We start from the raw sequence: 16,999 nt of genomic DNA, 5'->3' as shown, positions 1-16,999 counted from the left end.
GCAAGAGCTTGAAGCTCCTCCTCCATAGCCCGACGCCAATGAGGCAAGGATAAGGCAACGTCCACCGTCTTCGGAAGGGAGATGGAGTCAATGGAGGTAAGCAGTGCATGGTATGGTTTGGAGAGACGATGGGAGGAAACGTAATTAGTTAAAGGATATAAAGGAGGAGAGCGGGAAGGAGGCACAAGGGCCAAGGAAGATTCTGGTGGAGTGTCTTGGGAGGTAGAGGATGAGGCATCCAAAGGAGGAGGAGAGGAGAGGGTGCGGCGAGAGATATAGGTGAGGCCATAGCGTTTTTCCGGAGGGCAACGTGGTAGATTCGTAGGAACACCTGGAGGAGGGACAAGAGGAGGAAGTGGATGAGGAGCAAAAGAAGGTGGTTGGGGAGAAGAGGGTTGTGGAGAAAGATCCACGGGTGTTGCATAAGAATCTGGAGGAGATTCGGATGGCTCTCCAATGGGAATCGACGCGGTGCCGGGGAAGGGTAGAGACGATGGTGCGGCTGGAGGTGAAGGGGCTGGGGAGGATGACGGGACTGTCGTAGAAGTGACTGAGGAGGAAAGAGGAGGGAGGATAAGGAACTCGAGCGGGTCCGGCTGAGGAGGTAAAGAAGGTGGTATTGTGGAGGAGGGATAGTAAGGAGTAAACTCATCAAAGGTAGCATCTTTGGTGACAAAGAAGCGACGGGAAGGCGGATGGTAGCACTGATAACCCTTTTGGGTAACGGAATATCCAATGAAAATGCACTGAATGGCGCGAGGGTCAAGCTTGTCCCGACCGAGCTGATTGTTGGGGACAAAGCAGACGCACCCAAAGACACGTGGAGTGAGGTTTGTTTTGAGGGAAGTGGTGGGAAAGAAGCGCTGGAGACAGTCAATAGGAGGGGAATGGTTGAGGGCACGAGAGGGAAGGTGGTTGAGAAGATGGATGGCGGTGAGAACGGCTTCACCCCAGAAATACTTGGGAACATGCATATGGAACAGGAGGCTCCGAGTCGTATCAAAGATGTAGTGAAATTTCCGTTCTGCAACACCATTCTGCTGAGGCGTGTAGGGACAAGATGTTTCGTGAACAATGTCGTTTTATTGGAAGAAATGGGTGAGGGTAGAATTGACATAGTCTCTGGCGTTGTCGGAGCGAAAGTGACGGATGGGGGTGGAGAATTGGGTTTGGATAAGGGAGTAAAACTAGGGAATGATGGTGGAAAGTTGGGATTTGTGTTTTAAAAGGTAAGCCCACGTGAAACAGGTAGCGTCGTCAACGAAAATAACAAGCCATCGAGCGCCAAAAGTGCTGTGAAGGGGGGCCGGACCCCAAACATTGGTATGAACAAGAGAAAAAGGCGTGGTTGCACAAGATGAAGATAAAGGATATGTTGTGTGATGATGTTTAGCAATTCGACATGCGTCACAAACAAAACGGTCAACAGCATGACCCTGGAAAAGTTTAGGAAATAGACGATAAAGGGTGTCAAAAGAGGGATGTCCGAGGCGTCGATGAAGAAGCCACAATTGGTCATGAGACGCCGAGAGGGAAACAGTAGCAGCAACAGCAAGAGAAGAGGAAGAAGGTCAAACAAGGTAGAGCCCCTCACGCTCCTCAGCAAGTGAAATTGTCTCCCCCGACACCTTGTCACGATAAAAACAGGAATTTGGAGAAAAGGTGAGATCATGGTTTAAATCACGAACAAGTCGGGATAGAGATAGGAGATGATGAGCAAGACGAGGAACATGAAGAACGCGCGAAAGTGTCATAGAAGGGGAAAGAGTAACATGACCAACACCCGCGACGGTGAGAAGATCTCCAAAGGCGGTTTTGACTTTGGAATGACTAGAAACAGGTTCATAGGTTGAAAAAGCTCAAGGATTAGGAGTCATATGAGCGGTGGCACCAGAATCAAGAAGCCAAGTGGAAGATGACGAAGGAAATTTTCCGAAAGTCAAGGTTGGAGAGGCAAGAGCGGTGGACGTACATGCGTGGGCTAAAGAACACGAGCCCACGACGGGAGGATCAAGAAGACGTCGAAGACGCTCCATTTCCTCAAGAGTGAAGCTAGGATATGAGGAGGCATTGGCCGGAAGCAGAATATACTGCATAGGCACTTGTCCTGGACTCGGCACGCTCGGTGAGCTGGCAGGAGGGGCAGCGGCAATAAGGTGACTCTGTTGAGTCTGCTTCCGTTGGAGCTTGAAGCAGGTTTCCTTTGAGTGACCCCTCTTCTTGCAATAATTGCAGAAGAGTGTGGGATCACCCTGGGAGACTCCTCCGAGCGAGATGAAGTCCCTCGGGCGGAAGAATTCGGCGATGAAGCATGAGTAGCCGCGGCTGGTGTTGCCGCAAATGCCGAGGTGAGGGAAGGTGCCTGCTGAAACCGAGACTCCTCAATCCGTACACTCCAGAGTGCATCTTGGTAGGTGAGCATCTTCTCCCGATGAATAAGTTGGCCACGTAGTGATTCATATTCCGGGTTGAGACCCATCAGGAATTGAAACACACGAAGTTGTAGCACATACCCCCGCTCCACCGAATTCACCTCTGGTGGCATGTAATGGTCGATCTCATTCCACAAAGAGGTGAGTTCATTACTGTACTCCAATACCGTCCGATCCCCTTGACGAAGATTAACGGCCTGATGCACCAATTCGTACAAAATGGCACTATTGTTCCTCTTGGAGTGGTTGTTGAGGGCGGCTTCCCAGACGGCTCGAGCACTCGCCAAAGACAGAAACTCCCCCTTAATTTTAGGGGCGATACTGTCAAGTAGCCAGCGTTGAATGACTCCTTCAACGTTGAGCCAATCATAGTATGTTGGGTCCATCACCGGTAGTCCGTCTTCCATTAAATGACGCATTAGTCGTCCTTTTAGAGTGATCTGCACGTGCTGTCACCATTGAAGGAGGTTGAAGCCAATGAAAATTCCATCGGGCGGCATCTTGGGCAAAGTAAATGGTGCTGGACCGATGAGACTAGTCGATGCAGCCGCTGTTGGAGGCACAGGAGAATGCATCGGAGTCATCCCAGATGTCTGAGAGGCAGAGGTCTGTTCTTCAAACATCAGACAGCACGGATCGAGGCGCAGGAGAACCCGGATGAAGCAGGTCACCCGCGGGACGCGCACATGGAACCCGGATGGAGCAGGTCACCCGCGGATGCGCGCAGAGAGGCTACTCCGCACGAAGAAAGAGAGGGTTCGCGAAGGAGAGGGTCCGCGCGCGGGGAGAGAGAGAGAGAGAGAGAGAGAGAGAGAGAGAGAGAGAGAGAGAGAGAGAGAGAGAGCTGGTCGGTCGATCGATCGCGGTCAGTTGGTCGATTGAGCAGAGGACGCACGACGACAGCAGGAGCCCGTGAGTCGGAGCGATGATGAGTGCGAAATTTAGGGTTTCGGCTCTGATACCATGTTGAACCAAGAAAGAGGTTTGAGAAAGAGAAAACCAACTTGATTAAAAAGATAAGAGGGGATTACAAGTGTTTATATAGGGGAGCCCTAATGGGCTAGTTAAGAATGTCCCATATGGGACTCTTAGTTACAAAAAAAAAAGCTTAAGTGTCAACAAAAAGCACTTGGGTCAGGTTGGAGAAAAGGGCAGGAGACTGGTCAGAATGTTTGATGTCATCCCAAAGGTTGAAACATGACGGTGAAGGCAAAAGCCAAGCAAATTAAGGAGGTATGGAGCTGGGATAGTTTTACAAACATTGTAGAACAAACCCCTTAAGGAGGTTTGATATCAATTGAGTGATCTCCCCTTTGTTTCACATGGCTCTATTTCCACAAAGACATAGCTGCAACTGTCTACAAGTTGTAACCTGATTCTGTGGATACAATTGAAGACGTGACATTGTAAGTGAAGACTCTCTTAAATTGTATAAACATTCAGTTTGTTGAAGAGTCTTCACACAATCATAAATAGTAGCAAACAACAAACATTTAAGAACACATTTCATAAGTAAATTAAAATATTTAAAAAATCTTGGAAAAACAGAATTTCAAAGAATGTCAGGGGGCAGCAGACAAAGACCGTGTAAAGGGGTACCCCCTCCCTGGAAGAATGCCTTCGATAAACAGGGGAATGAACAAGTAGGGCTCAGTGGGTGTGTCCGTAGTCATCGTTTCCCCCAATTCTTCACAAAATTTGTTAAAAAATAGGCGCTTCAACCCTTGAAATTCTTTGAAAAATATAGTTGAATGAAATTTAGAAAGGTCTCCAAGATTAAAGAGACTGTGGGAACACATTATGTTTTATATTTGAAGTATCAGCTAATTTAGTGAGATAACTAGAACATTCTAATTTTGAATTTGAAAAGTATTATGTTGCATAAAACAAATGGATTTAAGTCTAACCACAAATCTCTTCGATCAACATTGATAATTACAGAATATCTCCAGAAAAAAGTACACTAGGCTCATACTTTATTTGTCATGAGTGGGAAGTTATAGTTTGACAAAATATCCATAAACTGATAAACCAGAAGAAGGAACAAGAAGTTGCATGACATGTTCCACTCTAGATGATCAGGCTAAGTCATGCCAATAAACATGATTGAGTCTAGATGATTGAGAAATTCATTACCACAACAGGTCCCTCTTTTGTTTGGTTATACCAAGGAGAAGAGGAGAGAGACAAAATCTATGGGTGAATATCACAAAATCTACATAATTATTCCAAGTATGTCCAATGGTCATAAATAAGAGAGAATTTCAAAAAATATTTAAGCAATCAAGAGATCTGAAGAATGGATATGTTAGTTTGGGAGAAATAGAGAGATGTTGAGGAGAGGAGAAGCTCCAGCCAATAGCGGCGCCTGAGACAAAGTCTTGTAGACAAAAAAGAACAAAAACAAAGAAGTGTTTTTCACGGCTAGGGCTTGGGGCCTTTTAAGAGGCCCCATTACAAGGTCCCACGTGTGAGTCACTTAAAGGCTCACACGTGGGATTTTACTTAAGTGAAATTCGAATAAAAGGAAAGAACTCCCACGTGGGCCACTTATAGAACGTGGCCCACTCACAATGGAGAAAGAAATAAAGTGAAAAAAGAGAAAGAGAGAGAGAGAGAGGGAGAGAGAGGGAGAGAGAGAGAGAGAGAGAGAGGGAGAGAGAGGGAGAGAGAGAGAGACTCGGTTCAACACCCCCCCGCAAGCTAGGTGTGGATGTTGACCATGCCTAGCTTGGACACTAACTGTTGAAATCTCGGACCAGGCAGAGGCTTGGTGAAGATCTCGGCTTTTTGGTCGACGGATGGAATGTACTCTGGTCGAATAATTTCCCGATCAATGTTCTCCGAAAGATAATGCCGATTAATGGCCATATGCTTGGTCCTGTCATGTTGAACAGGATTTCTGGCAATTGCAAGGGCAGACTGATTGTCACAGTAGAGTTTGATTCCTTCACCATCATATAATCCAATATCCTCCAACAAATGCTTCAACCAGCGACATTCTGAGACACCCCGCTTAAGTGCTCGAAGTTCAGCTTTCGCACTAGACAGAGAGACTTCCTTCTGCTTCTTACTCCTCCAAGTGACCAAACTACCACCCAAGAGTGTACAGTAACCGGATGTAGAGCGACGATCAATCACCGACCCGGCCCAATCAGAGTCAGTATAGGCTTCTAACGTCAGACCTCCTTCACGAGTGAATAGAAGTCCTTGTCCAACAGTGAATTTCAAATATGCCAGAATCCTGTAAGCTGCTCGCAAATGAATTTCATATGGCTCACTCATGAACTGACTCAATAGGCTGACAGCATACGAGATATCTGGTCTTGTATGGTTGAGGTAAATCAGTTTCCCAATCAACCTTTGATAAAGATGTATGTCTACCGCCGCTCCATCTCCTTTTCCAATCTTTACATTAATATCAAGGGGGGTTGTCGCTGGCTTACACCCCAATTGCCCAGTTTCCTGCAGCAGATCCAACGTATACTTATGTTGGCTGAGAGAAATACCTTCGTTGGAGTATGCAACCTCAAGACCCCGAAAATACTTCAGTGGGCCAAGTTCCTTCATATCAAATTGTTTGGACAGTGCCTTGGTCAACCGATCAATTTCTTCTATATCTCCACCAGTAACAAGTATATCGTCCACATAGACTAGTAGAACAGTAACTGCTCCACCTGCTCCCTTCTTGATAAAGAGAGCATGATCTCCTCTAGCTTGATAGTAATTCAATTCTACCATGGCCTTGGTGAAGCGTCCAAACCATGCCCTCGGTGATTGTTTCAACCCATACAGAGCCTTCTTCAGTCGACATACTTGATTTGGTTTTTCTGTCAATCGATATCCCGGGAAGCTGCATATAGACTTCTTCTTCCAACTCTCCATGGAGAAATGCGTTCTTCACATCAAACTGAAAAATTTCCCAATCACACTTAGCTGCAAGTGCAATCAAGACTGACGGTGTTAAACTTTGCTCTCGCGAATGTCTCACCATAATCAATTCCCTCTGTTTGTGTAACCCTTTGCCACTAGTCTGGCCTTGAGCCTTTCCAACGTTCTATCTGCCAGAAATTTGGGTGTGAACACCCATCGACATCCCACTGCCTTCTTTCCTTGGGCAGGAAGTAATCTCCCAAGTGTCATTCTTCATGAGAGCATACATTTCATCATCCATAGCTGCTTTCCAACCCGGATCTCGGAGGGCATCCTCGACTCTGTCTGGAACAACAATTTCACCCAGCAGAGTGAGAAAACTCCGATACTGACTGCTCAGTCTTTCATATTTCACGTAATGGCTGATCGGGTACTTCGCCTTAGCTCGGCACGACCTTACTCCCTTCCTCAATGCTATAGGCCAACCTGAGTCATCATCCGATGCTTCTACATTGGTATCTGCAACTGCATCTTCTAGTGAGTGTTCCGAAACTTCTTGGGTCAATTCTTCCTCAGGATTAATTTGATTGTCCATAGCTCCCGCTGGTTCACCCTGCTCATCCGAAGGCTGAATCAATTCATCTTCGGCATCATCAACTATCTGCCCGCTTGTGTTGACCTCGATCTCCCCAGCTGGAGTGACAGTAGAACAATGGGTTTGATCAGGAGTCAAATGACGTAGAAATTCAAATACGTGTGAGCCTTGTTCAGTCTAGGTTGTCGCATACACATTTTCAACAGTGGAGTACAGTTCTGTCTCGTTAAACACCACATCTGTCGACACAAAGAATCTTCTTGAAGGAGGGTGAAAGCACCTATATCCCTTTTGAGTCCCAGAGTATCCAACAAATATGCAACGGATTGCTCGTGGGTCAAGTTTGCCTAAATTCTGATGCACATACACCACACATTTGAATACTCGAGCAGGAAGTCCAGAGAACAGACGAACTTTCGGAAAAAATTCTCATAGTCGATCCAGGGGATTGTTAAGATCAATGACTTTCATAGGAATTCTGTTTATCAGATAGGCTGCTGTCTGTACCGCCTCTCCCCAGTATTTTTTGGACAACTTTGCTTGAAATAATAGTGACTTGGCAGTGGCCAATGTGTAACCCAAACGCCTCTCAGCTAGCCCATTTTGCTGAGGGGTGTTGACACATGACGTCTCATGTATAATCCCCTGGCTCATAAAGTACGACTTAACTTCGGCATTGAGGAACTCAGTTCCATTATCAGATCGAAAACGTTTGATCTTCTTCCCAAACTGATTCTGAATTAAACTGCAGAATTCGATAATTACTGTTGGCACTTCTGCTTTAGATTTCAGCAAGTATAGCCACATCGCCCATCGCGATCGTCAACAAACACAATGAAATAACGGCTGCCCGTTAAACTCTCTACTGGGCAGGGCCCCCAAACATCACTGTGTATACAATCAAACGGGGAAGAGCAGCGATCATCCATAAATTTAAAAGTAGTTCTTCGAAGTTTGGCCATACAACAGGCCTCACAAAATAATTTTTCAGCTAAAATCCCATTAAACATAGAGGGATAACAAGTCTTAAGTAAGTCAAAAGGAGGGTGTCCCATCCGTTGATGTAAACGGATCACCCTTTCCTCCTTGGTGATCGTATGTTGTGACACCATGCACTGTCGAGGCAAGCCATCAAGGATGAGTAAGCCACCTTCCCTCCTAAAGGACGAAATCTTCCTCCCGGAGACCTTGTCATACAAAAAACAGTCATCACTGTCCAGAATAAATTGACAACCCAAATCATCTACTACTTTTTGTATAGATATCAAGTTTGTCCTTAGGCCCTCTACATGTAAGACTTCTTTGAGGAGCCCAAGGGGGGGAACCCGAATCTTTCCAACTCCCTTTACTGACAGATAACCATCTCCAGCTGTTTGGACTCTATGTGTCACTGCAGTAGGGCTATACTCGCTGAATTGCGACGCATCTGGGGACATATGATCTGTTGCCCCAGTATTGGCAATCCAATCATGGGGAGAGGAATTACCTGACTTTGCCAATGAGGTAGAGCTGAGTTTTTCTTGCACTTCTTCAACTGCTTGACTCGTCCCGGCTGCTCCAGAGTTTTGTGGTTGGGAAGTAGATACATAAGCCTTCTTCCCTGCGTTCTGATTCTTGCATGCTAGCTTCCAACAATTCTCTTTAGTATGTCGACGCCTTTTGCAGTAGGCGCAGAACAGCGCATCACGAATGTCTTCCCCTTCTGGTGAAGCAGTCGAGTTAGGTGGCGGTGGACGAGTGGGCCAGCTCGTATTTGGAGCCGCTTTAGCCTCTGGCTTCCTTGATAAAAATGCAGCGGAATTTTGAGTCTGAGGATCAGAGGCAACACGCAGTCGACTCTCTGCCTGTCTGATTGCTCCAATAGCTTCTTCCAGACTAGGCAATTTTTCTCTGTGCAGGAGTTGGCTCCTCACAGATTCATATGTGGGATTGAGACCCATCAGAAAAGTAAATAATCTCTGCTTCAAAATATACTGCCGCTCCACTGACTGTGGGTTGTGAGTGGGCCACAAGTAGTCAATTTCTCTCCATACTGCTTTTAGTTTTGAGGAGTACTGAAGTACATTGTCCGTCCCTTGACGTGCTTGAGTCGCCTGGACATTTAACTCGTAAATCCTCCAGTCATGACTCTGTTCTTCACTGTATTTCTGAATATCATTCCACATTTCTTTTACTGTATCACAGTAGAGGAAATCTCGTCGCATCTCTGGTGTCATCGATCTGAGCATCCAGCTAAGGATCAGAGATTCCTCAGCCCTCCATTTTTTGTACTCTGGATCCGATGCAGCTCTTGGATCATCTGTCAAGTGGTCTCCCAGCTGGCATCCATACAGAGTGAGAGTGACCATCTTGGACCACTCAAACATATTTCCCCCATCAAACTTGACTTCTGGTGGGGGAAAAATAAAGTTAGGACGACCAGCATCTTGAACTTGAGGAGAGTCAGACTCTCCTTGTCTAACTCCACTCAGTCCTTCATCAAAAGTAGCCAAACTTTCATCGCCATTGTTTGCCATTGCAGACAGAGCTTGAGGAAATCTGAGACGAGCTAACAGCAACAGGGAACACCTCCAACAACGACTTGATCTGCTCCAGTTGATGAGCCCTTCGAGGATCAGAGATGCTCTGATACCATGTTAGTTTGGGAGAAATAGAGAGATATTGAGGAGAGGAGAAGCTCCAGCCAATAGCGGCGCCTGAGACAAAGTCTTGTAGACAAAAAAGAACAAAAACAAAGAAGTGTTTTTCACGGCTAGGGCTTGGGGCCTTTTAAGAGGCCCCATTACAAGGTCCCACGTGTGAGTCACTTAAAGGCTCACACGTGGGATTTTACTTAAGTGAAATTCGAATAAAAGGAAAGAACTCCCACGTGGGCCACTTATAGAACGTGGCCCACTCACAATGGAGAAAGAAATAAAGTGAAAAAAGAGAAAGAGAGAGAGAGAGAGAGAGAGAGGGAGAGAGAGAGAGAGACTCGGTTCAACAGGATATTAGACCAAAAAAGATTAAAAACGAACGATTGAACCAAAAACTGCAGATTCTGATCAGAAACCCTACTCATTAAGATGTGGAGTATAGTACACTGGGATAATTAAGAAGTCGCATGCATTTGATAACATAAAATTAGCACAAATCACTGAACCACGCTTGTTAATTAATTAATTTCCTAAATCAACATATATAACATCTGTTTCGTTAGACTCTCATAAATAAAAAAAATGTGACGTAGGGATTTAAAACTATTGTTTGATGAAATTTCCGAGGATCCATAAATGAGAGAAAAATGCACCAGTAAAAGCAGCAATCAAAAGATATAAACAAGGAAAACTTAAAGAAAACAATGATCCAAGAAAAAAAAGAAGATGTGAGACAATGACTAGAAGAATCATTCTCAAGAGAATCAAGATCTCCATCCGGTTTCACTATACAACCTACCATCTAAAACTGTTATTTGATGAAATCTCCGAGGATCCATAAATGGGAGAAAAATGCACCAGGTAAAGCAGCAATCAAAAGATATAAAAGATGGAAAACATTAAAGAAAACAATCACCCAAAAAAAAAGAAGATGTAAAACAATGACCAGGAAAAGCATTCTCAAGAGAATCAAGATCTCCATCCAGTTTCACTATACAACCTACCATCTAAAACTGTTATTTGATGAAATCTCCGAGGATCCATAAATGGGAGAAAAATGCACCAGGTAAAGCAGCAATCAAAAGATATAAAAGATGGAAAACATTAAAGAAAACAATCACCCAAAAAAAAAGAAGATGTAAAACAATGACCAGAAAAAGCATCCTCAAGAGAATCAAGATCTCCATCCAGTTTCACTATACAACCTACCATCTAAAACTGTTATTTGATGAAATCTCCGAGGATCCATAAATGGGAGAAAAATGCACCAGGTAAAGCAGCAATCAAAAGATATAAAAGATGGAAAACATTAAAGAAAACAATCACCCAAAAAAAAAAGAAGATGTAAAACAATGACCAGAAAAAGCATCCTCAAGAGAATCAAGATCTCCATCCAGTTTCACTATACAACCTACCATCTAAAACTGTTATTTGATGAAATCTCCGAGGATCCATAAATGGGAGAAAAATGCACCAGGTAAAGCAGCAATCAAAAGATATAAAAGATGGAAAACATTAAAGAAAACAATCACCCAAAAAAAAGAAGATGTAAAACAATGACCAGGAAAAGCATTCTCAAGAGAATCAAGATCTCCATCCAGTTTCATTATACAACCTACCATCTAAAACTGTTATTTGATGAAATCTCCGAGGATCCATAAATGGGAGAAAAATGCACCAGGTAAAGCAGCAATCAAAAGATATAAAAGATGGAAAACATTAAAGAAAACAATCACCCAAAAAAAGAAGATGTAAAACAATGACCAGAAAAAGCATTCTCAAGAGAATCAAGATCTCCATCCAGTTTCACTATACAACCTACCATCTAAAACTGTTATTTGATGAAATCTCCGAGGATCCATAAATGGGAGAAAAATGCACCAGGTAAAGCAGCAATCAAAAGATATAAAAGATGGAAAACATTAAAGAAAACAATCACCCAAAAAAAAGAAGATGTAAAACAATGACCAGGAAAAGCATTCTCAAGAGAATCAAGATCTCCATCCAGTTTCATTATACAACCTACCATCTAAAACTGTTATTTGATGAAATCTCCGAGGATCCATAAATGGGAGAAAAATGCACCAGGTAAAGCAGCAATCAAAAGATATAAAAGATGGAAAACATTAAAGAAAACAATCACCCAAAAAAAAAGAAGATGTAAAACAATGACCAGAAAAAGCATTCTCAAGAGAATCAAGATCTCCATCCAGTTTCACTATACAACCTACCATCTAAAACTGTTATTTGATGAAATCTCCGAGGATCCATAAATGGGAGAAAAATGCACCAGGTAAAGCAGCAATCAAAAGATATAAAGAAGGAAAACATTAAAGAAAACAATCACCCAAAAAAAAAGAAGATGTAAAACAATGACTAGGAAAAGCATTCTCAAGAGAATCAAGATCTCCATCCAGTTTCACTATACAACCTACCATCTAAAACTGTTATTTGATGAAATCTCCGAGGATCCATAAATGGGAGAAAAATGCACCAGGTAAAGCAGCAATCAAAAGATATAAAGAAGGAAAACATTAAAGAAAACAATCACCCAAAAAAAAAGAAGATGTAAAACAATGACCAGAAAAAGTATTCTCAAGAGAATCAAGATCTCCATCCAGTTTCACTATACAACCTACCATCTAAAACTGTTATTTGATGAAATCTCCGAGGATCCATAAATGGGAGAAAAATGCACCAGGTAAAGCAGCAATCAAAAGATATAAAAGATGGAAAACATTAAAGAAAACAATCACCCAAAAAAAGAAGATGTAAAACAATGACCAGGAAAAGCATTCTCAAGAGAATCAAGATCTCCATCCAGTTTCACTATACAACCTACCATCTAAAACTGTTATTTGATGAAATCTCCGAGGATCCATAAATGGGAGAAAAATGCACCAGGTAAAGCAGCAATCAAAAGATATAAAAGATGGAAAACATTAAAGAAAACAATCACCCAAAAAAAAAGAAGATGTAAAACAATGACCAGAAAAAGTATTCTCAAGAGAATCAAGATCTCCATCCAGTTTCACTATACAACCTACCATCTAAAACTGTTATTTGATGAAATCTCCGAGGATCCATAAATGGGAGAAAAATGCACCAGGTAAAGCAGCAATCAAAAGATATAAAAGATGGAAAACATTAAAGAAAACAATCACCCAAAAAAAAGAAGATGTAAAACAATGACCAGGAAAAGCATTCTCAAGAGAATCAAGATCTCCATCCAGTTTCACTATACAACCTACCATCTAAAACTGTTATTTGATGAAATCTCCGAGGATCCATAAATGGGAGAAAAATGCACCAGGTAAAGCAGCAATCAAAAGATATAAAGAAGGAAAACATTAAAGAAAACAATCACCCAAAAAAAAAGAAGATGTAAAACAATGACCAGAAAAAGTATTCTCAAGAGAATCAAGATCTCCATCCAGTTTCACTATACAACCTACCATCTAAAACTGTTATTTGATGAAATCTCCGAGGATCCATAAATGGGAGAAAAATGCACCAGGTAAAGCAGCAATCAAAAGATATAAAAGATGGAAAACATTAAAGAAAACAATCACCCAAAAAAAAAGAAGATGTAAAACAATGACCAGGAAAAGCATTCTCAAGAGAATCAAGATCTCCATCCAGTTTCACTATACAACCTACCATCTAAAACTGTTATTTGATGAAATCTCCGAGGATCCATAAATGGGAGAAAAATGCACCAGGTAAAGCAGCAATCAAAAGATATAAAGAAGGAAAACATTAAAGAAAACAATCACCCAAAAAAAAAGAAGATGTAAAACAATGACCAGAAAAAGTATTCTCAAGAGAATCAAGATCTCCATCCAGTTTCACTATACAACCTACCATCTAAAACTGTTATTTGATGAAATCTCCGAGGATCCATAAATGGGAGAAAAATGCACCAGGTAAAGCAGCAATCAAAAGATATAAAAGATGGAAAACATTAAAGAAAACAATCACCCAAAAAAAAAGAAGATGTAAAACAATGACCAGGAAAAGCATTCTCAAGAGAATCAAGATCTCCATCCAGTTTCACTATACAACCTACCATCTAAAACTGTTATTTGATGAAATCTCCGAGGATCCATAAATGGGAGAAAAATGCACCAGGTAAAGCAGCAATCAAAAGATATAAAAGATGGAAAACATTAAAGAAAACAATCACCCAAAAAAAAAAGAAGATGTAAAACAATGACCAGAAAAAGTATTCTCAAGAGAATCAAGATCTCCATCCAGTTTCACTATACAACCTACCATCTAAAACTGTTATTTGATGAAATCTCCGAGGATCCATAAATGGGAGAAAAATGCACCAGGTAAAGCAGCAATCAAAAGATATAAAAGATGGAAAACATTAAAGAAAACAATCACCCAAAAAAAAAGAAGATGTAAAACAATGACCAGAAAAAGTATTCTCAAGAGAATCAAGATCTCCATCCAGTTTCACTATACAACCTACCATCTAAAACTGTTATTTGATGAAATCTCCGAGGATCCATAAATGGGAGAAAAATGCACCAGGTAAAGCAGCAATCAAAAGATATAAAAGATGGAAAACATTAAAGAAAACAATCACCCAAAAAAAAAGAAGATGTAAAACAATGACCAGGAAAAGCATTCTCAAGAGAATCAAGATCTCCATCCAGTTTCACTATACAACCTACCATCTAAAACTGTTATTTGATGAAATCTCCGAGGATCCATAAATGGGAGAAAAATGCACCAGGTAAAGCAGCAATCAAAAGATATAAAAGATGGAAAACATTAAAGAAAACAATCACCCAAAAAAAAAGAAGATGTAAAACAATGACCAGAAAAAGTATTCTCAAGAGAATCAAGATCTCCATCCAGTTTCACTATACAACCTACCATCTAAAACTGTTATTTGATGAAATCTCCGAGGATCCATAAATGGGAGAAAAATGCACCAGGTAAAGCAGCAATCAAAAGATATAAAAGATGGAAAACATTAAAGAAAACAATCACCCAAAAAAAAAGAAGATGTAAAACAATGACTAGGAAAAGCATTCTCAAGAGAATCAAGATCTCCATCCAGTTTCACTATACAACCTACCATCTAAAACTGTTATTTGATGAAATCTCCGAGGATCCATAAATGGGAGAAAAATGCACCAGGTAAAGCAGCAATCAAAAGATATAAAGAAGGAAAACATTAAAGAAAACAATCACCCAAAAAAAAAGAAGATGTAAAACAATGACCAGAAAAAGCAATCTCAAGAGAATCAAGATCCCCATCCAGTTTCACTATACAACCAACCTAACATCTGCCCAGAAGAATTGGGAGGGAAGTTGCAGGGATACCTGCTCATTTAGAAGAGAGAAGCATCTCTGGTTTCCTTGGCTTGGAGGGGGTGTTGGGGTTGGTGGAAGACGTCGGCGGCGCCGCTGCCCTGTAGGCGTCTCTGGACCTCTTATCCAGCTGAATCAAGCTTCTGGCAGCCAGCATTGCCTGTGGCAGAAGATCATGGCAAGCTCTCCTATGCACCCGCCGCACCGCCACCGCCGCCGAGTCCCTCACCTCCGGCGGGTTCAATGGCGCCAGCAGACAGTGCCCCAGAATCCTCAGCACAGGCTGAAGCAGCTCCCACGGCAGCGGAACCCGCGACCCGGCCCTCTCCTCGATCTCCAGCCTCGCAATTCGATCCCCCCCGTCGAGATCGCGGCCGCCGGAGGCCCAATTGGGGTCAACCGCGTCAAGATCCTCGTCGCCCGAGCCGAATTCCCCGGCCCAGGCAGCGGCAAACACGCAGAATTCCACCTTGGCGGCGCTGGGCATGGCGGCGATCCGCCTGGCGAAGCCGTCGAGCGCGACGGCGACGATCGCCGCCCGCTTCGTCGACTTGACTGTCGTCTGCGGCTCGAGAGGGGGACTGAGGACGGCCACGGATTGGGGGAGCTGGCCGGGGGGCGGCGGCGGCCTCGTGGTGTGGTAGAGGGACGGCTGGGAGAGGTCGGGGACGTGGATGATGAGGGGTTTGCCGCCACGGGACCGGGCCTCGGCAGCGTAGACGGAGAGCAGGACCGACTCGAAGCCGGCCAGGGAGGGGGAATTGGCGCCGGAGGCGTAGCCGGCGACGGCCCGGGAGAGGTAGAGCCCGGCGAGGAGGGGGACGAAGGCGAGGACGACGAGCCGGAGGTCCGGGTCCGGGGACTGGAGGGTCTCGTACAGCCATTGGCAGAGGGCGTCGGAGCTCGAGCCGGAGGAGGGGAGGGAGAGGGCGGCGGCCATGGCGGAGTAGGCGGCCGGGGAGGCGAGGAGGGCGCGGGCCGGCTGGTCGGAGTCGGCCATGGCGGCGAGCTCGGCGGCCGAGGAGGGGCCGAGGACGGCGGAGAGGGACTGGATCCGGGACCGGGCGCGGGAGATGGACTCCCACCATGACTGGGAGGAGTTGGGAGATGGGTTCGGCCCGGAGCTCGGAACGGGGCCGACCCATGTCCGGTTTCGCTCCGCTGGGGAAGGGGACGAGCTCGCGGGGGCGTCGGGGCGGGTCTTGGGGGGTGCAGGCTCCATGGGTCGAGCTCCGATCGGCCGGAGGAGGAGGGGGAACTGCGAGACTTGCTTCTTCTCTGGGTTTTCTTTGCGACGGACTTCTTCTTCGTCTTCTTCGTCTTCTTCTTCTTCTGGGTTTCTTTTCTCTCGTCGCTGGTGGAGCGCAAAATCAAGGGGTGGGCGTCTGGGGCCACCATGGTTAAGGCGCTCATTGATGGCCTGGCCTGGGGCTGGGTCTTGGCCTCTTGGGGGAGAGGGTGCTGGCATGGAGGACTGGCTGGCCAGTAGAGTGGTAGATTGATAGATAGATGGATAGATCGAAAGATAGATGGATAGATAGATAGATAGATGGATAGATAGATGGATAGATGGATAGATGGATAGATGGATATATAGATGGATAGATAGATAGATAGATAGATAGACTATACTAGACTAGACTAGACAAGACTAGATAGATAGATAGATAGACTAGACTATCCTAGATAGATAGATAGATAGATAGACTAGACTAGATAGATAGACTAGACTAGACTAGACTATACTAGATAGATAGATAGATAGACTAGACTAGACTAGATAGATAGACTAGACTAGACTAGACTATACTAGATAGATAGATAGATAGACTAGACTAGACTATACTAGATAGATAGATAGCGAGAGACAGAGTAGACTAGACTAGACTAGATAGATAGCAAGAGAGATGTAGATAGGGAAATAAGGATAAAAATAAAGAACTGTTGATCTAGGTAGAGAGAAAAAGGTATAGATTTGAAAAGGGAAATGGGAATAGGGGTAGAGACAGAGATAAGGATGGAGATAGAGATAGACATAATGGTTGAGCTAAAGATAGAGACAGAGAAGAAGATAGAGAAAGAGATGTAGATAGATATTTAAAGATAGAGACAGAGAAGAAGATAGAGAAATG

General features: G+C 43.8%; 2 protein-coding genes across 4 annotated transcripts; both read right to left on the bottom strand.

Annotated features, from left to right (window-relative positions):
• Positions 1 to 1,478: 1,478 nt before the first annotated feature.
• LOC144711013 (uncharacterized) lies at positions 1,479 to 16,456 on the bottom strand. 3 transcript variants are annotated; one of them, XM_078584906.1, is made up of 2 exons: positions 14,880 to 16,456; positions 1,479 to 1,628 (listed from the first exon to the last, which is right to left on the bottom strand). In XM_078584906.1, exon 1 carries the CDS (start codon positions 16,333 to 16,335, stop codon positions 14,884 to 14,886), a length of 1,452 nt encoding a protein of 483 aa, XP_078441032.1. In that variant the 5' UTR covers positions 16,336 to 16,456; the 3' UTR covers positions 1,479 to 1,628; positions 14,880 to 14,883. The 3 variants fall into 3 exon arrangements, with proteins under 3 accessions (XP_078441032.1, XP_078441030.1, XP_078441031.1); XM_078584904.1 differs by lacking the exon at positions 1,479 to 1,628 and adding an exon at positions 3,416 to 3,810 and having other exon boundaries at positions 14,880 to 16,453; XM_078584905.1 differs by lacking the exon at positions 1,479 to 1,628 and adding an exon at positions 3,870 to 4,119.
• On the bottom strand, positions 7,774 to 11,089 carry LOC144711482 (uncharacterized). Its single transcript, XM_078585496.1, has 2 exons — positions 8,387 to 11,089; positions 7,774 to 8,087 (listed from the first exon to the last, which is right to left on the bottom strand). Exons 1-2 carry the CDS (start codon positions 9,414 to 9,416, stop codon positions 8,059 to 8,061), a joined length of 1,059 nt encoding a protein of 352 aa, XP_078441622.1. The 5' UTR covers positions 9,417 to 11,089; the 3' UTR covers positions 7,774 to 8,058.
• Positions 16,457 to 16,999: the final 543 nt, after the last annotated feature.

The sequence above is a fragment of the Wolffia australiana genome, chromosome 13 (assembly GCF_029677425.1).
Source record: "Wolffia australiana isolate 7733 chromosome 13, ASM2967742v1".
NCBI lineage: Eukaryota > Viridiplantae > Streptophyta > Magnoliopsida > Alismatales > Araceae > Wolffia > Wolffia australiana.
The sequence above is the reverse complement of the archived record's forward strand: the minus strand, read 5'-3'. Positions and strand labels throughout refer to the sequence as shown.

Bases quoted from the DNA above. Each gene is read 5' to 3' on its own strand.
- LOC144711482 (XM_078585496.1), bottom strand. From the start codon at position 9,416: ATGGCAAACAATGGCGATGAAAGTTTGGCTACTTTTGATGAAGGACTG. The intron at 8,088-8,386 runs GTAATTCCTCTC...TTGTATGACAAG, and splicing joins TACCTCATTGGCAAAGTCAG to GTCTCCGGGAGGAAGATTTC.
- LOC144711013 (XM_078584906.1), bottom strand. From the start codon at position 16,335: ATGCCAGCACCCTCTCCCCCAAGAGGCCAAGACCCAGCCCCAGGCCAG.